General features: G+C 41.8%; 1 protein-coding gene across 24 annotated transcripts in view; it reads left to right on the forward strand.

Annotated features, from left to right (window-relative positions):
- Positions 1–24,520, forward strand: part of LOC110961804 (neurexin-1a) — a 254,010-nt gene that overhangs the window by 97,807 nt on the left and 131,683 nt on the right. For 17 of the 24 annotated variants that reach the window (XM_051960402.1, XM_051960401.1, XM_051960404.1 and 14 more), the window contains 4 exons: positions 2,943–3,384; positions 8,702–9,085; positions 17,535–17,738; positions 20,331–20,357. In XM_051960402.1, the coding sequence (XP_051816362.1) occupies positions 2,943–3,384; positions 8,702–9,085; positions 17,535–17,738; positions 20,331–20,357 (1,057 nt within the window). The remainder of the gene's footprint in view (positions 1–2,942; positions 3,385–8,701; positions 9,086–17,534; positions 17,739–20,330; positions 20,358–24,520) is intronic. The other 7 variants (XM_051960407.1, XM_051960418.1, XM_051960420.1 and 4 more) reach the window with 1 other exon arrangement.

Raw genomic sequence — 24,520 nt, forward strand, 5'->3', positions numbered from 1 at the left:
AGCATGGTCATCCTCCCTACTGAGCCACCCTCTCTGTTCTTGGCCAGTTGAACCATAGCGGCTGCTCTCACTGTCCTGAGATCAATGTATTGAACTCCTCAAGAAGTTTTAAATATGGTACAGTGCTGTGAAAGTTCCCAGGGGAAGAGAGACGGACTAAATTCTCCCTCCTTTATTTGCTCATGGGATCATTTAATAGTCTTTATTTAGTTTTACCAGAGAAATGCAAATGTCAATAACAAATAAAAAGGAGACTAAGCCCATATACTGTAAAATCTATAGTTAGTTTAATCTACTTGATCCTTTAATTTATGTTGGAAAATTTCAGGACATTGACAAATGCTATGCATCATTTCATTCAGCCCAATGAGTAAAGCAAAAGTGCCATCTGAGGTCAGCTTCTAAATATGGTGGGATAGCGTATGAGCCGGGGTTTAACAGCATGTGCTGCGGTCCCTGATTGATGGCATGCTCCCAAGGGGCTTGTTGCAGTATTTGTGTGCAGATTCCAGTCTGTGTAGCCACGCCTGCCTGTTGGTTCTGATGGCAAAACAAACGGTGGTGCAGTAATAGCTCAGTTGTCAAAGCCCTAGTTTGATGACAAATTAGTGCAGCACTACTAGTGTCGCTCCAGTCATAGCTCAGACCAAAGCTCCTTTGACTCTGAAAGGTGCCCTTTGTCTTGACCATAAAAAAACTGATTTGAGTTTATTGGCTGTATCTGTTGCACCTTTGTCTGCATGACTCAAGTCCAGCGAGCAGAGATATCATCATTTATACCTTTACTACTTTTTACATTCTTTCACCAGACAGGAGATATCTGTTAAATTACCTCTGCTATTCCACGTCCTGTTCTTTTCTATAATCTCTAAAACATTCCATTTGGCTCTGTGTCATACTCTGGAATGTACTGTACTGTACATTTTGTAAAAAGCGAAGATAAAGATGTGGCAATAAAAGCTTGGCATTATCCATTTCCTGATTTCTTTGCAGTTAAATGCCGTCTGATACAGTAAGTCACAAAGCATTTACAAGAAAGTAAGCCTGAGCTTACCTGATTCTGATGCACCACTATGTGCTCCAACTACCTGAACAGTTAGACACAGTAGATCTGATTCAGTGATAAACATAATTCTCCGTGCAAATGCAATCCCATCGGAGGTGTCCCCGTTTTCAGGTGAACGCTTAGCATGACAGCAAATAAAAAACAGAACTAATGTTTTCTACAGCTGTAGCTCATTTGATTTGGCCCAGTAAAAGCAATATAGATATGCCATTACAAGTCTTTTGTTACGTTAATACATTTGCATGCTCGAGTCATAATGGGGCTATCCATCACTTGATAACCTTATCTCCCAATTAGTAGTCCTGGAGCAGTGTGGAAGGGACCCTTGACTGTGCTCGAGTCCCCTGGGGGGGTTGTTGAATATTAGTTACTCCTTTATTCCTCTGGCTTCCACATTATTGACATCATTGTGTTGCCTTCATAATATTTGCTTTGCAAATAGATAGGCACAGCACATCAAAAACACATCACAAGTGTATGTGGGTGGTGAAAATATGATGACCACTGTGATGTTTTAATGAAAAATTCTGACATTCACAAAAAATATTAATTAGCTGTTTGTATTGAAATTAGAAGTAACTACAAAGACAGATCTGTGCTATTACAGCACTACTAGATACTCTTTACTCTTGGATAATGTCAGAGGTATGAATGTTTCAGTTTTTTTACAAACAGTTGCCAATTACAGTAGCACTTCTGCTTCTTAACAGTATTTCATTTAGTGCCCACTTACATAAATTGTAGCTATGGTTTGGTCTGTAGAGGTGTGTTGTGATCAATATTTTGAAGATTTTTTTTTTCATGACAGCCCTTCCTCTGTGGTTAGAACAGAATTCAATATTCCTTTTATGCTGCCTTTTTGAAACAGGAGATCAAAAATGAGCTTCTTGCAAACAGATTTGACCAGTTTTACAAACCGCAGTAAATAAAAATGACCAAGTAAGCAGACTGGTCAGTTCATATATGTGCTATACATATCATACTGATTCTCATCTATATTCAATTGCTATTTTAATGACATGATTGCAGTTTTTGCAATGAGCTGCTGCGTTGTTGCTTCTGTACTTAATCTTTACAGCATCCCAAAGGTCACAGCACTAATGTTAAGCCCTGTCTGGTTGACAGTGCCTGAGAATATAAACTGCTACTGATGAAAGTTTTTCTTCATAAAAAATATGTAAATTTTTGCATTTCATCATTTTTTTAAATGATGTGCAGCATACTGAATGGTGCAGTCAGCTGATGCACTCATTTTTTTTGCCCTGCTTTAGATAGGCATATCCATCATCTGCCTGCTTTTATTCCAATCACAGGCTCCAACCGAGGCCTTAATCAGCATTTTGCATCACACCTGCAATCAAGGAATTAGTTTAGATTTATCACCCTCTATCTGACTTTCACATAAAATCCCAGGAAAATCTAACAGATAAAAATGTTTTCTGCAAACTGTTTTCACAATTTCATTTTAAATTTTTTTTTTTTTTTTGTAATTCAGGCTGTCTCTTCAATTATTTGACATTGAAATCCAAATACATGTCTCACTTATTTACACTTCACCCAGCCAGAGCACACTATCTCTTGTTGTGAAGGCTTCAGATGGGGAGCAAAGAAAGCAGGGAGATGTGAGTGACATTTAGTGCCACATAGACACAGCTCCTCTCAGCGTAGGTGCAGTGTGGCAAAGATGACCAATGGCTGAGGCATGCAAACCCCGTGCATGACACACTGTCCTCAAAGCTGAAATGCCACAGGGACAACTGCTATTCCTCTCATTATTAGATTCCCTTTAACCTTTACATTCTTTTAATTTGCAGGTGAAATATGCTACTGTATGTATGACTGAAGACTTGACTTTCTTGCTCTACTCCCAATTCAGGTTGTGTACAAAAACAACGATGTCAGACTTGAGTTGTCTAGGCTGGCCAAGCAGGGGGATCCCAAGATGAAGATCCATGGTACTGTGGCCTTCAAGTGTGAGAACGTGGCCACGCTAGACCCCATCACATTTGAGACGCCCGAGTCTTTTATCATCCTCAACAAGTGGAACGCTAAGAAAACAGGCTCAATCTCCTTTGACTTCCGAACCACAGAGCCCAACGGACTTCTCCTTTTCAGCCACGGCAAACCCAAGCAGCAGCCAAAGGATTCCAAGAGTCCCCAAACCCTCAAGGTGGACTTCTTTGCCATCGAGATGCTGGATGGTCATCTGTACTTGCTGCTGGACATGGGCTCAGGAACCACAAAGACCAAGGCAGTCAATAAGAAAGTCAATGACGGCGAGTGGTACCACGTTGACTTCCAGCGAGATGGAAGATCAGGTAACTTTAAAGACCATTAACAGTGTGCAGTTTGTAGAGGAATTACTTGCAGCAGGAAACTGTGGGCTCTTGTTGCTACACTTACAGTGGCCTTGAGACCTCATAACATCTAAACCTTAAGAAAAAAACAAACACATGCAAATTGACAAAGCACAAGAAAATCCATTTGGCAACATATATATATAGAAAATGTGCACTTGTTTCCTTTGGTTACTGTGTTTTAGCCTCCCAGGGCCTCTGTATGCATGCAGATTTGCATGATTGTATAAGATCATGAACTAGTCTATATTTCAACTGCCTTGCACAGACTTCTACATATAATATAACATTCTGCAGAAACCTAGAGTGGGAGCTCTGCTGTGCACCATCGAGGTGAATTATTTACTTGCAACAAAAGTACTAGTGTGGCATCACAGTTATATTTTCTGTGAAAGAAAATATCAATTACTTTACCAAGGGGTGATATTACACCAACCCCTGAAACTTAAATATTTTGGCACGCCGAATCCATTTCTGCACATTCATTGTAAAAGGGTTCTGATAGCTGTGACCTATCTTCAGATTGAAGCCATATGCCGTGATTCCAGACACATATTTGCCACAAAATATCTTTGCCCCCTCTCACAATGTGTCCTCTAAGCCCCGGGTTGCTCTGCTCTGGTCCCTGTTGATTTGCTTATCTAAGCAGCAATTTGTTAGTGTGAGCTTAGAGCCAAGGCATTGCAATGTCATGCTGCAAATTAGATATACCCCTTGACCATGTTTTCCACTCCATCTCAAGAGGTGGAAATTAGATTAACTGTTTCATTACCCCCCAAGCAATACTGGGTTGCAGCTTTAAATTGAGCTAGATACAGTGTTAAAATAGTGATAGAACCCATTCATTTCTACAAGCCCATATTCAGCTTCAATAATCAGTGAGAGATTTTTATTATTGGTCTTATTTTTAAATTAAGGAAACATTTAGGTCTAATACTCCAGACAGAATACAGTCATATACAGGACTGAGTGGTTCTGATTGAACTCAAACAAGAAAGAAAACTGTGGTGACTTCTCAAATGACATTAATCTAAAACATTTAGTTATGGCAGACCAAGCTATAACACTCACTGTCTCGCTAAATTAGATTGTATTCATTATCTGTCCAGTAACCTCCTATCATCCACCCCCACATACTTACATACAGTACACACATGCACACACGCTAGCACATGCACGCAGAACCTCAAGCTCTCTCATCAAGCTCTCTACTCACTGTTCTCTCTGTCTACCCTGCCTAAGTTTCCATGGAAACAGGAGGTGGTCTCTCCCAGGACTAAGACAGTTACTGCACAGTGCTGTGCTGAGCTGTGCACTAATGACATTTCAGAATAACTTTTCTTCCTTTCCTCAAGTCAAAGGCGGCAAACACTTGCGTAGAGTGTAAAGGAGACATATAAAAGGCCTCTGCGATATGATGACTTGACACGCGAGAAGAAAAGAACAAATTTGGAAGGCACTGCTCTCACATGCAGTGTTTCAAATTACAAAGCAATTTTCAAATTTAGCAGTGTTATTCTATTTTGGCCGCCCCGTAAATTTAAGCCAATTATACAGTCCTCCGAAAACTAAAATCTTCCATCCAACATTTCTATGAATGTTACAAAGCACTGGTGTTTACAGTGTGTAATGATGTGTGCACTGCACCTCAAATGAAAGCATTGGAATTTTTGCACTTCCTTTGTACTGAATAGGCCTTGTGCGATTTCCATTCCCCCAGGATACATGTAACTTTAATGGTGCATTAAATAGCAGATTGTGCAAATAGAGTGACATAATAGCTTTTCTGAATGGAGTTTTTTTTTCATGTATTTTTTCCATTAATTATTTGACACATTGATATATGAATAAAAGCTGAGCTGGGAGCCTCAATGAACATAACAAGCCCCTGACAACATATTATGCAGCTTTGAAAGTTCACATGTGAAGTTCCATGAAAGGCCACTCCCTACTACGACATAATGTTACGGCTGCTATACATCCCAGTGCCCTTTTTCTATACTTGTTAATATTTGATAGAATTAAGCTAATTTTAAAACATAAGTAAAGAATTCACTAGTCTCTTGAGAGCAGGAGTCGTGAAACATATGGTACTCTCAGCTTTTCATCTGTGTGTCAGATGTTTTATTAATACACACCACCGAGCACATCACTCATAACAAAAGTGCAACACAACAGCCAGACATCATTATCTGCAGGCCGGTCCTCCATGTGCAACACTTCCTGCAACCGTGACAATGGCAGATAATGATCCCTGCCCTATTTAGTTTAGGCGGCTCTTCCTGCAGGAAACAAGTCTGCAAATGGACTCTCGCTCTCAGACAGCATCTTTTAACCTCAATGCATTAGAGACACTAAGAGACACTCTGCTTTTAAGTGAGGGCTTCTGGGCTGGGAGTGCTCTGGGTCACTCATCAGAGACATTACACGGACATTGCAGTGTTGCAGCCCCACTTCCTGCGAGGGCACACGCACCACTACTTCGCACACAAACAGTAAGCAAACACACACACATATAGACAACACATTCCCCATCCTCACAACCCCCTCACAAGCTTCTCTCTCTACAGAGAATCCAATCACATAGAGAGATTTGGCTGTATCGCGCTAACTGGATTGTAGTAATCCCCTGTCTAACATGTTTTGGGGATGTGTGAGTGGGGTTAAGGGACATCATGCCAAGTTGAGCCTGGCTGCTGATGTAGAAAGTGTGAGAGAGATCTGAGCTGTCATTTGGACCCCTACCTTCAGGTCTGATGATGGAGTGCCACTTACAGCTCAGCCCATAGAGCAACAGAGGGAGAGGCAGAAATGTGGTCAGTGTTTCAACGTTGGCTGCAGTGCTGATCTTCTCCTCATTTATTGCCCGCATCATCATTTTGATCAACTCTCCTTCACTGTACATTTTGTGCTTGCTTCTCAAAGATATTATTTGCTGCTGTGTTCTCTCATCCGATTTCTTATCTGTTATCATATACCCCTCCCTCATATTCTTTCCAGACATCTTTATCTCCATGTTCTCATCTTGTTCAATATCTCCTCCTCTTTTATGCTCGGTAGCATTCGTGGAGACACATCCCCTGCCCCTTTTGGCTATGAATAATGTTCCAAGCATAGGTAGTCTTGCCATGCGTATACATGTATTGTGCTTCCCACGCTACAGGCCTGGTGATGGCACATGTCCCCATGGGATTTTGTATTGCCTTCTGACTTAACATAGCTTGACTATGTTTACACACATCCTTACAGGACTTTGACAAGTGAGCCAGTGCACTCTGAGCAGATGCCTGAGAGATGCTGACATCATATTCTTGTCTCCCACTTGCATGAATTTAGACAGACATGCTTACTGTAGACTTACAGCGACCTTGTTTGCTGTTTACGACTGTAATAACACTTAAGTATAGATACTTTGAGATTTAAAGAGGCCATCAGCTTGATGATGACTCCTTTAGTATTTACTTTGTGAATGCATTATTTACAAAGTAATGTTTCAAACCACTCGTGATAGAGCAGGATCTGACAAAATTGACGTGCGGATGCTTCCCTTACAGTTCATGCTGACCACACTCATGTTCATTCTTCAGCCGGGCACCTGCTCTACTAGGAGAAAAGTTTTCTTGCTAATGAGTTTGATGTAGTGAGCTCGTTAGCTATAACCTGAAGGGAGCTGTTCTGGCTGCGTGATGGGTGGTTCATGCCAAGTGTGCAAAGCTTGGAAGTCTCAACAGCTGTGGCTGTAGAGAGCAGGGGCAGTGGGTGGCGGCAGGAAAGTGCTGGAACAGATGCCTGGGGCCAAGGCCCTGAGAAAAGAGCTAGAACATGTGAGTGGAACCAGGTTAATCATTGTGCACTAGGTCCTTAGCTGTCTACTTTCAAGCACTTCTGTGAAAAGGCTTTCTCACCTTGGCTATAAAAACATACAGATCCAAGATCATTATCAGTACATGGAGTCATTTCAGAGTTTTTTTTCTTTTGCAGCACTCCTTCTTTACTTTTAAATTATTTTTTTCAGTGACACCCAAACAAAATGCATTTTAATTAAAAAATGAAATGCAGATATTTATTATATGTATAATTAATTGTGATAGTACATTCATGCATGCTAATGGTAGCGGTAATGAAATGTGAAATGCCCCATTTAATGTCTAATGTGTCTCTAAAATGTGCCAGGCAGTCCTGCTGAAAATTCATGTGTGGCTTAGGGCTTGTTTCCCAACATAAACACTTCGACTAGAAAAGTAACTTAAAAGCTATGCTCCCACATACAAGCAGTTAGGACTCTGCCATTTAGCCCAAGGCAATCAACTAATAGCTCCTTCATATCTGCCATGGCATGCATCTGCCACTCAAAATGCAAATTATGACTTCATGGCAATTTTATTTTTGAGCATCCTTGGCCCGCTATTTCTCTGCCACTCTCCCCAGGCAGTGGCCTGCGTAGATGCTCAGCAGCACGGTATATAGATTACTGGACGAGGATGCGGGCAGTGGAGGCAGCCACCATTAATTAAAGTCCACAATGGCTCCTGCACTGAGAGTAACAGATCCATATACAAATTAATCACCCGGTCTGAGTCCCACAGTAAGGCCTTCCTTTTCCACAGCTTTACAGTCCAGTCATGTCCGCTGTTGTTTACCGTGCTCCAGATCGAGAATTAAACCTGAATGAGAGTGATAAATCATGGTGGGGAAACACACAAACTCTCATTGCAGGTTTATGTGTTGAAGAGGCAAACAGAAGGAGAGACAGGGTGGAAAAAACACCCTGCAGTCTGTTAATCAAGTTCAAAAAGATGGCTTCGATGTTTTTTCCTCTTTCTTTTTTGGGGTGGGGGGTGGCTAAAATGATAGAAGGTGCAACAATTTTTCTTCTCTCCTTTCTTTTTTTATGACCACTGCTTTATAGATAAAGGAGATTTATTATGGGAAATCCAAGGAAAATGGAGAGGATACTCTTAGGATCCCAGATTAGGCTACTAATAGACTAGCTGCCCTGTGATTAATGTGTCTTATCAACGCTCATCAGTCATTCTAAATGAAGAAAATCCTGACTCTGTCCAGATGGATGACACTAATTAGGCTAATTTCTTCATCAAACCATATTTAAATGGGTCCTTATTGTGTGTTTGTGTTTCTACAGGGCATGTAGGGTCTTCTGGCATCTATAATCATCAATAGGTGTTATATCTGTCCATCTGGAGAATAAACTCAAAGTAGGTCAACAAAATAAAACTTATCCAACTGTGTCTCTGTCTTTTTTTTCTTTTTTTTTTAGGTACGATATCTATCAATACCCTCCGTACTGCTTACACAGCCCCTGGAGAAAGTGAAATCCTGGACTTGGATGACAATCTCTACCTCGGAGGTCTGCCAGAGAACAAAATGGGGCTGGTGTTCCCCACTGAGGTGTGGACAGCACTGCTCAACTATGGCTACGTGGGCTGCATCAGAGATTTATTTATTGACGGACAGAGTAAGGATGTCCGACGCCTGGCCGAGATCCAGAAGGCTGCCGGGGTCAAACCGTCCTGCTCTAAAGAGCCTCCCAAACAGTGCTTGAGCAATCCGTGCCAAAACAACGGGATCTGTAGAGAGGGATGGAACCGCTACGTGTGCGACTGCTCTGGGACTGGATACCTGGGCCGCTCCTGCGAAAGAGGTAGAACTTTGTTTTTTGTGGCACATTTTGTCTACACAGCTGTTAGGATGGTGGACAGGATCTGTGTCAGTGTGAAGCATTGATGATGCCCCACACTTCATCCTCATTGTGCTTTTTCTTCTGGGGAAGGCGTTAGATCATAGAAGCGTAAATTTAATAAACATCGAAGAAAACAAGAAGGAAGAATGGTTTTAATTACACCTATAGATGTAGTATTCTTTGTCTTCAAGGGACCTCAAGTTTGAACAGCATCACCAGTCAAAGCCTACAGGTGGTCTTTTTATCTGGGCTGACGGTTGAACATCAGCAGCTCTCAAACAGCAGACTGAAAGTAATACATGGCTGAAAGAAAATGTGCATGTGGAGACAGACAGCCACAGAGAGGCTGACAGAATGAGTCAGGATACAGCGGGCTGATTTGAGACTATGTTGAGTGGCAGGTGACTGATGCACCGCTGAGACACTGCTGGTCACGTCCACCATGCACACTAGCCTGTAAATTGGCTGTCTTCTGCTAACCATTTGCCTCATCAAACCACTCGCTCATGACCAGACCTGGTGCAGAATACTTATACGGGTCTCTCCTCCAGAGAAGAGAAATGGGAGAAGTGAGTGTCACACTGCGAAATCTTCGAGCTCAATGCCATGGCTGTAGCAGCCTTTCCCCTGACTCTGCAGTAAATTACTACACAGGAAGCACATATTTCATAGGTATGCTTGTTAAAAATAAACCACCGTCTATGTTGGTGGTGGTATGACTTACAATATTATAATCAATATTTGTTTATGTCATTGTTGCCTTAAGGCCCGGTCACACCGCCGAACTTTGCTGGAACGTTCCTTGAACGGTAGGGAGGGGGGGCCGAATTTCGACAACGCTCGTCACCGCGCACAAAATGGGAAAAAAATCGAAAACACGGGCGGTGGGTAAGCGGTGCACCGCTGAAGCCGGCGTTGCTTTAGCATTGGTTTAGTGGTAGCGAGCGGTAGCGAGCGTTGGTTTAGCGGTGACGCAAGCGTTGGTATAGCGGCGTTCTGCGCATGGCGTTGGTTTAGCGGCATACCGCTTGTGACTACGGAGCTGAACGGATCGTTTTGATACAAGTTCTGATAGATTTTTGATAGAAGTCGATAGTTGAAGTTCATCATGCCACGTGGACAAAAGAAGAGGAAGGCTGGAGAAGGAAAGGCAGCAACAACTCTGTCTCTCCTTCTTCTCTCTCTTCTCCTTCTGTCAACAGCTTGTTGCAATCTGAGGAGGTTCTGATTCTGCTGCTGGACTAGTGCACCAATCATAGCAAGTCTCTCAGCATCCATGGTGATACAGTTTTACTGTAACTTTGAGCAAATTCGATATAGATGAGGTCTGAACTCAACGGCAGCTCGATTCCAAATGAGCTCCTGGTCCATTTCTCCCCGTATTTATAGCCAAATTCTGGTCCCGCTCAGACACCTCTATACCAACGCCAAACCAAAGTTCATCGCCTCCATGGATCGCTGCTTCAACGCCTGACACCGTTCCAGCAACCCCGTGTCCGCTCGTAAAACGCTTACAACCGCTCCACCGAAGTTTGTGCAACGTTTAATCGCCACCCGGGCAACGCTGGCGAAGCAGCGGTGGTCCAGCGTTCAAGATTTCTGCGTTGGCCTAGCGGACCCAAGCGTCCACGAACTTGCATCTAGCGGTGCCAAACTTTGACTGGGCGTTGGTGGAGCGGGGGTGAACTTTGCCGGGGCAGAAAATTGCCCCCTCATCACCGCTCGCAATATTTTTTTCAGCTCAAAACTTTCGGAGCAGTAGGAGGGCCCCTCCAGAAACATCAGCGGTGGCCGAGCGTATACGGCGTTGCTTTAACGGGGGTCAACTTCTGTTAAACGGTGGTGAACGGTTACGAGCGGTGATGAATTTTTTTCACCGCTCCAGGAACGCTCCAGCAAAGTTCGGGCGGTGTGACCGGGCCTTTATTTCACTCTTTTCTAAGTAATTTTTTGCCACACACCTGTCTGAGTTGTGCACGCTGAGTGGGGGGACGTCTCTGCATGTAAAGCATTTAGTAAATTCTAATATTTATCAACAAATATATATTTAGCAAATGAGGCATTTTGGGTACAGTTTTATTTATATTTTGCCTGGAGGTGAGAAGCTGAATTCAGGTGAAGAGGAACTCTGTTTTAAGAGTAAAATATTATAAACACACAAATTTGTGCATTAGTTCAAATGTAGCACAGCAGGGAAAACGCTGTTCTCATAATTCTGATCAGTGAATGTGATCTCAGTATAACGATTATCGTTGTTTGGGCCATAATCGTGCAGTCTGCATTTGTCTAAAGTTAAAGCTGCATTAGCTTCAAGTTTGCCCTGAGACCGTCTTGATAAACTGGCCTCAAAACTCCACTGCAGATCTTTTTGCTGCATTCCTGTTTTGATGTGACCATATCAGTAATCTAGCTGAAAGCAAGCAACAAAAAGGGAATTTTCTGTCCTCATTAAATTAGAGAGATTCATGTGTGAGCTCAACTTAGCAGGGTTCTGCATTTCTGCAAATTCAGCTTTAGCTTGGGGGCCTTTTTGACCGTCTGATTGCCCTTTGACTTCTTTGATTGAAACCTAGTTCTATAAAGACAACAACCAGCTGTGGGTGAATTGCAAATCCTATTGCTTGCTAATATGTTCTGCTGCCAGGCAATTATTCTAAAATTTGAATTTCAAGCTTATTTACATAATCAGACTGGGTGAATAAATATGTTGGATGTATAGTTCATTCACAGAAGAGAATTGCAATATTAACTTATATTAATAGCCTCGGATTTGCGAGTAATGAAAATCAGCTGACTCCAAGAATAATGTTTAACAGTATTTGAATTCAGCCATAGACGAGTGGCTCAATGATGTGCTTATTTTGTTTTCATGAATTAGTAATAGCCATGTTCATAATGGCTATTCACTGTATGTAAAGCTACTGTATACAGTGAATTTGTAATCGTCAGATAGATATCACAGATATTACCCCGGACCAATACAAAGTTTACAATATTTCCTCATATATACAGAACAGCACTCAGGCGGTGAACCTTTTATCTTTCAGCAGTATGCGCAGCATTCATCCTGAAGTCTCAACAGAGCAATAGCAGCAAATGAGCGGAAACAGTTAACATATGCACAATCAAGGCAAATGTCAAAAAGAGCCCAAGCATGTGACACCGTTATCACAGCGTGATACATCTGCGCAGGGACAACAGCAGGAACACATTCTCTCATCTGAAAAATTTAACTCCAGTTGGAATGTATCACATCCCACGCAGTTACATGTGTCAGCTCTACATGCGCCCGTGCTATCCCTCCGTGCTTTCACCTTATGAAATTGCACTGCCTAAATACCTCATATTTGAGATGTAGGATGCGTCTGCCTGGGATGCAAATGATTCGACTCAATAGAAATCTGCTGAGTCAAATGGAAACAAAATGAAACAAATGCACATGATGCCAGGACGATGATGCCATTTTTGTTTTTTTGTTAGGAGTGCAGTTAATTCGTTCGTAAGTGTGTCATGACAAGTTCTGTGAATGCAGGCATGTAGTTCATGCTATGGCAAGAAATTAATATTTCATTCAAGAGAAAGAAAATAGGCTGAATGTGTGAAAGAAGTAAAATGTATTTCTGCATGAGACGAATATGTCAGCTAGGGTTGTGCCTATGCTGTTCTGATTTTCCACATGTGCTCTTCCATTCTAACTAATGAGTTGACAGGAATTAGGGCATAGTACATGAGGGAGGTGGAGTGGGCAAGGGATACAGATCGCTTCTCTTCAGGAAGATAATTACTTATCCGGAGAGTGTTCTTGGATTCAAAAAGATATAATCCATCCCAACTTCTATCTGAAAACAAAAGGCAGCTCTGTGTTCGAATCAGCTTCACACTGAGAGAGTTCTGCCGCTACGACCTCCTGTCCTCCCTCCGAACTCTCCAGCGTCTTCTGGCGTCTCGGCTCTGCTGTCGAAACTCCCTTGTTTTCTGACTGTCTCTGCTCTCGTGTGTGAGACTGGCATTAGTGTGAGTGTGAGTGGGAGCAGTGGTACGGACGATGGGCCTTGGCGTGCTGCCAGCTGTTTTGATGGCTCCAGATTGCCTCTGCACTGGTAGGATGAAGCAGGCACCAGCAGGCTGAGGAGCTGTCAAAAGAATTACCCCAGCTCTCACTTATCCATGCATGGTGTACCACCCGGTGGCAAAATACAGCTACTGCATATGGCAGAAGAAGAGGACGACAACGAGTGGAAGGAACAGGAGGTGGAGCTTCAGAGGAGAACCATGGCGCTATTCGCCCTATTTTGAGACATTTTAATTAAGCAGACAAAGCAATTTTCCCCCTTGCATCCCAAATGTCTTCCCCTTCATTGTTCCTCCAGTTGCTAATTAGCCCAAATATTAGTCTTCCAGTGTGAGGCTAAAGCAGCCTCCCAGATGGTGGAGTAGGTGCGCCGCAGCACATGCACATATCCCCTAATGAGATATGACATGCTGAATTCTAACACGGACAGCATCTGCGTTATTTCACATGGACAGGGCCTGCAGATGAGCCTTCACTGACACATACCTCAGATGAAGACAGAAAGATGTTGAAGATCAATATGGAGATCGATGCACAAGTATGCTCACTGTGCAATACATGCGCCAGACATATACGTTCAATTTGCTGACATATGCACATGTTAGCAGAAGCTTTGCACAGAGCTTTCACCTGCTCGGCAGTGATATTATTAGTTTAAGATCTCCGGCATCTCGTCAGTGCCATTCAGTTGAGGTGTGAGTCCAATAAAATTACAATATATCATTGCCATCTGGACAATTGGTGTAGATCGTCTTGCTTCAAAACCATAGTGCACAACAATACATACAATCATTATGTAAATTTGTGTTGCTATAGAGAAATGGGTTCTTTCAGCATATTTATTGCTTTTCAGAGCATAAAGCCATTTGCCATTGGTCCGAAGCAAAAGCCAGGAGGTGCAGAATGTTATTGTATAATTGTGAAATGCCCTTAAAGGGGAATATGGCTGCGTTTTAGCATTAAAACACGTTTTAGCCATGCCCTTTGACAGCACACTGTGTGTTAGTCACCATTCACCACACTTGAATATAGTCACAAATTAGAGAGAACTGGTTGTCCCATGCCCTTAAGCGATGCACACAGATGCGTAGAAAATATGTTGAAAAACGTGAAAAAATGTGGCTGGGGGTTGATTTTTCTGGGGGTATAAGCGAATGTTGTGAAGCAGAAGTTTGGCTCTGGAAATATATAAAGAGTTAAATGTGTTGTAGTAGGCAAACCTAAAGGAAGGATTCAGTTAGTGTCAAACTCTTTGTCGAGGTCTGTATCTAAGCTGTACATAAAGGCTATGGATGTCTGATTTCTCCTGCTTCTGATAATAGGTCCTGCTAAAAGACTCTGACATCAAAGACCAAAGACTGAAGCTTAACTTGTAAATCATTAAACTAAGGGGTAATTCTTCTTTAATAACTTAAATGGGTTGAAAAACCTAATTCATGCATACTGAATAGTTTTTATGTTGGCTTTTACGTGCATTCCTGACAGCACTCGCTGAAGCTGCATATTCCACCACTCTGAGCTGATCTATTTTCTGTGTTTGCTCTCATTTTGCAGCTCTAATAAAGTTGCAGTTTGGTCACAGAGCAGCAGATGTGAAGTTGGCCCATGATGCTGCTACCTCTTTCTGTGTAGAGAGAAAATAGTCTCCCTGTCTCTAGAAATCCACTCAGCTGGCAGGTTGTCTTCACACTTTTAATAGCCAGCGAGTGTATTTCTTGGATTGTGCATCCTAAGATTCTCAAAAAAGGCTGCAGTGAAGAAGACATGAGCTGCTTTGAATTATTTATGATATCTCTAAGCCATTTCTTCCTGTTTATTATGGAGGTTGAACATACATTTTCCAAAAAGCCTTTGGCAGTTGTTTTCCGGCAAATTTTGAATTGGGTTGAGCTCAGTGCCCGGATACTGTGGGACATCACAATCCTGTGACATGCAGCTGACAGCTCTCCCTCCTTGCAGAGCCGGTTCTCCTCGGGGGAGAATGGAGGAAGAGCTGTGTGCCTGTCTGCCATTGCTCCCCACCCTTCCACATCCGCCCTTGTTAGTAGGACGGCTTTATTTGTTACTTCTCTGAAAGTGCCCCCCTCAATCACATCCCACAAATCGCTCCTTGTTTTCTTGTGAAAATCGCAAAACAATGTTGCATTGTGCTTTACAAGACAGAAAATGAATGCTTGGTTTAGTTTGGTATGCTCCATCTCCCCTCTGACAGCCTCCTGGTGGGTTGGCATAGACAGAAGCTCTGGCTTCAGTCCTCTCAATTTATTTTGATATTAAACATGGGAATGGCATTAAAAATGACTGGACTGCCAGGATTGGATTTTTGACAGGTGCTCACTTTGCATTAGATAATGATTCCCTCACATGTCATTCTCCATATTTTCATATCTGCTTTCTGGAGATTTCATATTTATGGCATTTTAGACAATCTCATATGCATCTCAGCTGAGGTGACATTTTGGATGAAATGCAATATTTGCTCCAGTTGTGATTAATCTTTTCCTTATATATTATTTATAAGAGGCGTCACATCATATTGGAGCTTTCTCTTTCACCTAAAGGTAGGCATTTGGTTCTCTATTCATGTCAGGCACTCGACCAAACCTTATTATATACAGCTGGCAGGTAACAAACCAATGCTGGCACAATGCTAGACTAGTTCAAATAATTGTTTAACACATTTTCAGCAGTATTAGTGGATGTGTTTTTCTTTTTCTTTTTGTTCCATTTTTAGCTTGAGCTTCTTTTTGCACCTAAAACGGATCTTGTATCAGACTGAGGCACTTTAAAAGGTGTTAATGCTTGAGCAGGATTTCTATACAGAGAAGCACTTAGATCTGTCACTCATTGTTTGGCAGAAATAATTCTCACATCCCATTTTTATCGGTTGAAACATATTTCTGAACAACAGACTGTTACAGTTCATCCGTATTCAGTATGATGCATGGTAAACTATAGACAATAACTAATATCTGGTTCCAATGGGTATAGGTGCGAGCTAATAATACAACGACAAACATTTTTCATGTATCAGGTGCTTGAACAGTTGCTCCATTTTTCCTGGCATCTGCTAACAGTTTCCAAATGCAGCTCTTTGCTTTAGCTGCCTGGCAGGAAGCAGACAGTTTAGCAGTGAGAACTCGTTTGTCACACGCCCCTGTCATCTGCAGCATACCCCAGGAGGGCGTGGAGAAATTGGATTTGGGTGAGGAATGTGACGGAGTCATCCCAGGGGATGGATGTGACATTGGCTCTGTGTGGCGAGGAAGTGGTGATGAGGTGGTGTGTGTACATTGGTACCCTATCACCCCCACCACTCTCCATCTCCCATCCCTCCAACTCGCCTTTATCTGTCTCAGCACTGCAGCTGCAGTAATGGCTTTGTTATTGGGTTATGGTTTAGTTACACTTCCGGAAATGTTGTTACAACCTCCTGCCAGCGTTAAACAATCTCCCCAGCATTTCTCCAGACGGGTGCTTAATGCTTTGAGTAAATGCAGTCACCCTGAGCAGGAGCTCAATATTCAAGGTCCGCAGACTATTACGATTCTGTCACCGTTGGTATTTTTTTTCTCTCAGTCAATACCAATTTGTCCTTTTGTAGTTTGCCACTATTATATTGCAGGTACAAAAAACGTGAATTGAGTGCAGCCACTTGTTCCGTAGTAGGACATTAAGTCTGTTGTCACGCCTTCAAACCGTTTCCTTTTTTTTGTCTTAACTACTGTTCCAGCATGTACCTACCTGCATGCTCTGTGTTGTCACAATAGGAGTCCAGCACCTAATTTGGCAGAGAGAAGACAGGACTCAGACTTTGGAAGGAGTTTGGATAGCTGTCAGCTGTAGTACACTGTGTAATGCGATGTCTGACTTGTGACAAGTCTTTACACACTGCTTTCGGATGACATATTTGGGTACATGCCATTTAGCAGCTGCTTACTCAGTGAGTTTTGAATTGACCCACTGCATTCGTATTGTATTTGTAATCCGAGTAGGCTAATTGTAGGATTCATCAGCAGACAAAATGACTCGAGGTGTCTGTGAGATGCAGTATCCTTTCTTTTGAAAACCACATGCTTAGTGCCTGTCTGATAAACACATCCACAGCCACCCCTGGAAAACTGTAGCTGCCCCTGTGTTCCTCATCTTAAAGGTTTACTATTTCCTCTATCTTTCATCAAGATATAAAGAGTGAAAGTCACACCATTAAATTATATCCACAAACAGGACATTATTTTCGGTTGAGTTGACAGCCCAGGTCATTGGCTTACCATAAAACTGCTACAGTCCATTTTGCCAATCCCTCATCTTGTTTTCTTTCCTATTCTCTCTCTGCAGAGGCGACTGTCCTCAGCTATGACGGCAGCAAGTTCATGAAGGTCCAACTACCCCTGGTGATGCACACAGAGGCTGAGGATGTGTCTCTGCGCTTCCGCTCCCAGCGAGCCTATGGCATCCTAATAGCCACCACGTCTCGGGATTCTGCTGACACCCTGCGTCTGGAGCTGGAGAGCGGCCGCGTCCGCCTCACTGTCAATTTAGGTAACGCCTCGGATGTACACAGGCGGCAGCAGCAAAGTCAAATTAAGCTCGATAACATATGCACTCTGTCTCCCACACACACATGCACGGACATCAGTTATCCATATTTTTATATATATATTTATATTTTGAATAGACAGAGATGGTGTAAAGACTTTCAATGGCAAGAGTCTGCGGCTCTCTGCTCACTGCCAGTTGAGCACACAGCTACTGTTGCCCAGCAGGGAATGCTCGCTGCCCACTCCATCAGCTTACTCAGATCAGCAGCTATAGATGTGCATCGCTCTAAAGGGAATTGTCCATATAGTGCACACACTGCTGTAATCTTTCGTGCTGCTGTTTCATTTCAAAACTGTTATCATTTCTATGAGGAAGCTAAGAATTCTTCTGTAGACGGAGTGTGTTTGTAATATTGTAACTACGCTCAGCTAGTGGCTACCTAATATGATACAGCCGTCAGCTGTGCACAATCAATGCTCTGCACACATGTTTCTAATAATCTTATGCACCTTTGCACTTTAATCATTGTAGGAGGAATGTGTGATTGCACATAAATCAGCAACTGTGTCTTAAATGAGCACCTCCTGCCTACAGCAAACAAACAAACAAACAAACAAAAAACAGAATATGAAGGATGTAATGAAAGACACACAGACATTCTTGTGTACGTATGTGTGCTTATTTGCTCAGTAAAGAATCCAATGATGGCTGTGAAAAGGTTGATATCTCTCAAACAGAGCAATGCCACACAAATGATAGCCATCTATTTCTTCTTTCCACTGGCTAAACAGAAATGGGCTCCCTAAGCGGAGCCGTTTAGCGGTGCATGCAAAGTAGACAGTCTGTGTCTGCTGTCAACCACAAGGAATCATGCGTCCCACCATGGAAGACAACAGCGCCACTCACTGACAGAGCTGACAAGTCAGATCATTGGGGCCACAAAAAGATGCCCTCTGATGAAAACAACAGTGTTTTGCTTTCTTTCTTCTGAATTCTCTTTGACACATTTTCGAGTTTTGTTTTGTTTTGTTTTTTTGTATATTTGAGTTTGTCTTTGGCCATCAGCCCTTGAAGAACGTCTTCCTTGTCGCTCCTTCAGAAAGCAGAGCATTCCCTGTAAGGGTAGGCTAGTGTTGGTCTCTGGCTGTTTGCGACCACTTTTCTGCTGTGGTTGACAGCACATGACAAGCAGGGCCAAATGGGAAGGAGGGGGAGGGAGTTCGATCTGGGTCACCTTTCTCAGAGCACGACATGAGCTCAGCCTCAGGAAACAGAGAGGTGAAGTAAGATACAAAAATAGTACAGCTTTGAATTCGCTGTAGTAAAAATCGAGTAGAATCTAAACAATCATTAGTTTTTTTTCTGGGGAAAAAATAACTGTAGTGGCATATGTAATAGCCTTCAGTAGTTTTGAATTTAAAATTAATAATGCCACAGTTCAAATCCTTCACATACAGGAGCAGCAAAATGTACTTTATGCACATGTAATTACATGAACCTGTAGTTGCATTTCAGTGCCACTGTAGGTCTATTTTAGATATTTTACATAGTCCAGGGTAGGATTGAAATATAAAAGTATTAATGTTTTTCATTTAGGTAAGTTTGTAAGATTTTATAAGTAAAAAGTAAATGTACTTGTGATGCATACTGGCCTCTACTATAATAATTTTTGAGTTAATTTTCACTGCTGTAGCGTCCAGCATTTTAATGCTGAATTAGATGGAGCTAATTTGACCCATTTTTACATTGAAGTGGGCAGTACAAGCCATGAAAACCTCACCTTTCATAAGGGGATCATAGGTTACTCCACCTAAGAAGATGTCAAAAAATGGTAGTAGTGTAAAAAATTGAATATTTAGAAATGGATGAAGAAGCATACAATGCAAATACACAAATACCTTTGAGGAAAAATGTTTCAAATTGTACTTAATAAGCGCAGTACTTGGTCTAACTTAATTAAGGATATTTTGCCACTGCTCCACTAGCACAAATAGTACTGCATTTCAATGCAAATTCCTACTTGCACACCATATTGGCTATCATTGGTTTTAGTAAAGCTGTGACATGATGTTGTGCAAAGATGAAAATGCTCAAGCGTTGAAAAGCACCATGACAAAATGTTAAGATCATCTTGTATGTGTAGATAGGTAGATTTATAGTTAGGTACACAGAAAGAGAGAAACAGAGAGGGTGGAGCTGAAATGCCTTCCAGTTGGCCCTGTCTGACCCTGACCAAAATCTGATGCTTTCATTATGTAGATATCTTCTTAAAAACAGAAATCCTACAGCTTGCAGTATGTAAAAAGATGGCCCTGTGTAAGAAAAACAAAAAAATCTAAGCGACGTCATATAACTAATCCTCATCTCGTGATTGTACATTTGTGTAGCATGTATTCCAATGAGTTTTTCCGGAACGACTATGCTGCAGTGCTTTTAGCAGCTCACTGCAGCTCGGGGCCATGTGTGAAAGCATCAGAGGACGGACAGTGTCCGTGTGTGTGTCCCCAGAGGGGTGGACTGTATGCTTTAATGATGTCTGCAGCTGTAACGTTGAAAGATGAATTTATCTCTCATCTATTCTCCCCCATCTAGATTGTATCAGGATTAACTGTACCTCCAGTAAGTTACTGTTCACCTTTCTTCTTCTTCTTCCTCTTCCTCTTCTTCTTCGTCTTCTTTTTCTCTAAGTCTTTCTGCTTTTTAGTCCTGAGAAGTGTTGTTTCATAGCCATGCTTGCATTTTCTTTTCATATATGACCCTGAGATTAAAATATTCTCAAGCTGTGGTGAAGGGAGTTCAATCAATGCACTGAAATGTATCTGGCATGCCCTTTGCTTTGACATTGACATTACATGTTGTCATACGAAATTTCAACAGCGATGAGAACATACGAAATTTCTGCCGATGTCCAGGAGAGTAATAAGCAGAAGGGAGGAAATGGAGGGAGGCTTTAATTAATGACAAACCCAAACTTGGCAGTCAGCTGTGATTTCACACACTTGGTTGTTTTTAATTAATGAACCTTTTCGCTCATGAATTCAAGCTGATATAAAACGCATGCTATGGTAGCGCAGGTATTTTAGACATGCATGATTTCTCTGTCTTCCCTTTGCTTTTCTTGTTTTTTTTTGTTTCCTTCTTCAGTATTTCACGCCGCTTGTAAATTGATGAGGCCGTTCAAAGCACAGAGGAAATACAGAGTGTGATTTTATTATTCTCATTAACCTGTCTCACAGAGCGGAAAAGAAAGGGATGAAGAGGGAGGGAAAAAGAATGGATCTTGTTGTGGGATTCGCGGTGGACACGCGTGTGTTTGTGTATGTGTGCGCGTTTGAACAAAGAGGTTACATTGCAGTATTTTGGAAGGTAAATATCCTTGACATTTATTATTCAGGAGCAGTGATGAATTAATAATTACTTCTTTGGAATCACAACACATGAGCCTTTCTCCCCTGTTTAAAGATTCTGAAGAGACAGACACTCTCGGTATCAGTAAATAGCAACAGAAATGAGACCGTTTAAGCTGTGTAATAGTGTGCCAGACTGTGTCACATACTGTATATAAGGACAAACTGTTGTCTGAAAACACAAGTGCTGGATGTCTGTGTGTGTAAAGTGTTACAGTACTTGAAGGTCACTGCCTGATGAGATGTGGAAACTTACACAACAAAACGCCCCCGTACAGAATCGCATGATGTGACCTCTAGACTTGCTCCTCTGAGCCAGCCCTTCTTAACACCTTTCTAAATGCTAAATAGCATTGTTCATGCATCTTGGATTGCATCCCTTGTTTGTGTATGCAAATAAAAAGCTCTAAGCTCTAATTCCCCCCCATTCCACTGCTTTAAAAGGTCATTCTTGGTTTATGAGGATAGTGTGAAGGCATAATCTGTGCACACACAGACATCAGTAGTTGTTATACTAATATTTGCTGTTGTGATTACTTTATTTCTACAGTCATTCATTCAGCAAATACCCTCCAAATCGGCCTCATTGTACATAGCATGGGTGGGGGCAGGTTGTCCTGTTTAGTGTAGAACTGATTGAATAAGTACTACTAGACAGTAAAACATGTAGTGTAAAGCACCATTTAGAGGCAAAGTAGTGTCACTTAGATGTAGGAATAATGCAAACAGAAATATGATCATACGGCACTGATCTGTTTTGACAGTGAGGTAATTTTATGCCAACATGTCATGCTGTAGTTCTTTCATTCTCTCAAACAATGCTGCTTTTAAACGACTTCGTGCTGCATTTCCAGAAGTAAATGATGTTTGATAACTATCAGCACATGCTACAAATGTTTACTACACAGTGTATTCCAAAGAAAATTATTTGGATTCTGTCCACAATTTAAGCAAATGTATAAGTACGATAGAGCACAAGGCTGGAAACAGCAGGTCTTCCTTTAATAGATCCAGACCTAATTGTGTCATAAGAAAATGTTTAATTGAAGTTCTTGGAAAGAACTGTGTTAAGCCAGTGCATTTCCACTTATGAGGAGTTAGCGTTTAATTCCTTTTTTTTCCTGGGTTATTTTTGTCCTCTTTTTTTCTGTGTTAATTAATGTGTCTTGTCAGGCGCTGTAGCTCCGGTCAGCTTGGTGGATGAAGAATTTTAGCACCGACTCAAAGAACACATCACTGTCAATTAGGTACCTAGGCTCCCTGGGGCTGCCCAGAGCTGTCTGAAGAAAACACTGCCACTTCGACTTAAACACTGTTAACATGCGCTGAGTGACAACAAACTGAAAGTATGAACTAAAAATATCTTGTGACACATTGGCGTTTTTTCTGCATTTCTGGTCTTCTATTATTCATTAACTTGAACTGCAGGATAATCACAATTTACAGTGTAGCTGTGATGCCGTGATGAGAGCAACTCAATGCGATTATTCTCTCTGTGACCTTCTTGAGCAGCATCTCAAGGTGTTTTTTTCTCTTGGAACTGATCTTATCCACACATCAATCTTTAGTTTTTTGACTTATTTAGAGTGAAAGAGCTGCGGGACACCGTTTTTTACATAGATGTTCCACCTGTGTGCATGTCAGGACTGATAGATCAGAGGGTGATTTCAGGGGAAGATGCATGTGTGAGTGAGGAGCATGTCGTGTTCTCAGGCAAAAGACATTGTAAATTTTGTGACTGAAACGTATTACCAATACATTTTTGGGTACTACTTTTATGGTGTTTTTTTTTTTTTTTACATCTGAGCTAAATGGTTCAAATTCTGTCACTATTTACATTTATTGAACTGCCTCAATAAAAATTTAGCCAATTAGATCAGCGATTTCTAGTCTTTGTCTGATACAGTTTAATAGTAGGCAGATTTAAGCTTGGAAAGGTAAAAGAAGCTAATCTGGCAACAAGTAAATCAATGTGGTCAGCAGGCAGATTGATTCTGTTAAAAGGAACACGAAAACTATAGATGAATACATCTGAAATTTAAAAAAAATATATAATTTATATCGTCGCTTGTGATAACATATAGTGTTAGCAGAGGGATGCTGAGCTTTATATGATGCATTTTTAGAAGCAAGATGCTCCTTGTGGTTATAATCACCCGCACCCCTAAAATCTCAAGATTATTCTTTATTCTATGTACCACCTTTTATTTAGTAAATTTCATAAGAAAACTCTGAAATATGATGTAAATATGGGAGAAAAAAGAACTTTAAATACCCTCCCTGCAGCAGAAATACTTACCATCAACATTTGTGTGTTTCTGCACCTCTGCAGCACTGAACTGTTTTAAATTAATAAGTAATTATGATGTTGTTCTTAACGTCTGCAAAGACTTCATAAAGAGGCTAACAGGTTGGCTCAGTGGTCCTTTAATAGTATCTCCTTAAAAGATGTAAAAAGAAATCCTTAGCAATCACCCAAAGTTACAACATAATCAGGGGCTTTCCTGCCATGCCTGCAGCTAGTTAACATGGTATGATTATGCTGCTAGAATTCAGCTCTTTGATCAGTCCATGTCCAAAACAAGCTTTTGATGTATTCAATATTGGGTACTCTCAGTAATGGAGCACATAAACATAAATGCAAATGGACAGACTCAGTAGATAGACGCTGATTGTCATGATTTATTGTGTTGACGTCTGCTTGTTCAAACATTTTAACAATAGCTTTACTCTTAGCAAGGCACTGGTCGGACAAGCAGGTGCCGTAGCATGGCAGCCGGCTGAAGCTTCCCTTGCTGTGTTGCTGCAGCTTTGATGTCTGTGTTGACGGTAATCCAGTGCAGTGGCCTGCTGCTTGGTCAGTGTGTTCCTGTTCCCTCCACCTGTGTGAGTCACAGTGTCAGGGCAGGCGGCACCAGTATCTGACATGTCATCCAGCTAGCCAGAGCTGATTGACTGGATAATCACATCTTCTCATGCGGCCCTGTGCCACACTTCTCCACTGTTCCCTTGGGCCTGAAGTCGGTGAGGCACGCAGGGATCACTGTAGATCCATCACAGCAGATAGATCACCATCAGCGAGGGCACTGGAGAGGCTTGGACACAACAGACAGTGGAATAAAGGGCCTTAATGTCTCGCCAGCAGCTGGTGGTTTGGACCACAGACTGCACTACAGGCATAAAACCAGGGCCCACAGAAGTGGATGTTATGCAGGAATGTGCTTCTTCATACAATTGACCTCTTTTTCCCTTTCCCTTTCTTCTCTCCTTGGAGAGCAACAAGGACAGAATGATGGAAGGCAAAGATCAAGCATGCTTTCAAGTCCAACTCCATCCCATTATTTCATATCTCTCCTCCTTAATCCCTCGCCAGTC

Source organism: Acanthochromis polyacanthus, chromosome 15, assembly GCF_021347895.1.
Source record: "Acanthochromis polyacanthus isolate Apoly-LR-REF ecotype Palm Island chromosome 15, KAUST_Apoly_ChrSc, whole genome shotgun sequence".
Lineage (NCBI taxonomy): Eukaryota > Metazoa > Chordata > Actinopteri > Pomacentridae > Acanthochromis > Acanthochromis polyacanthus.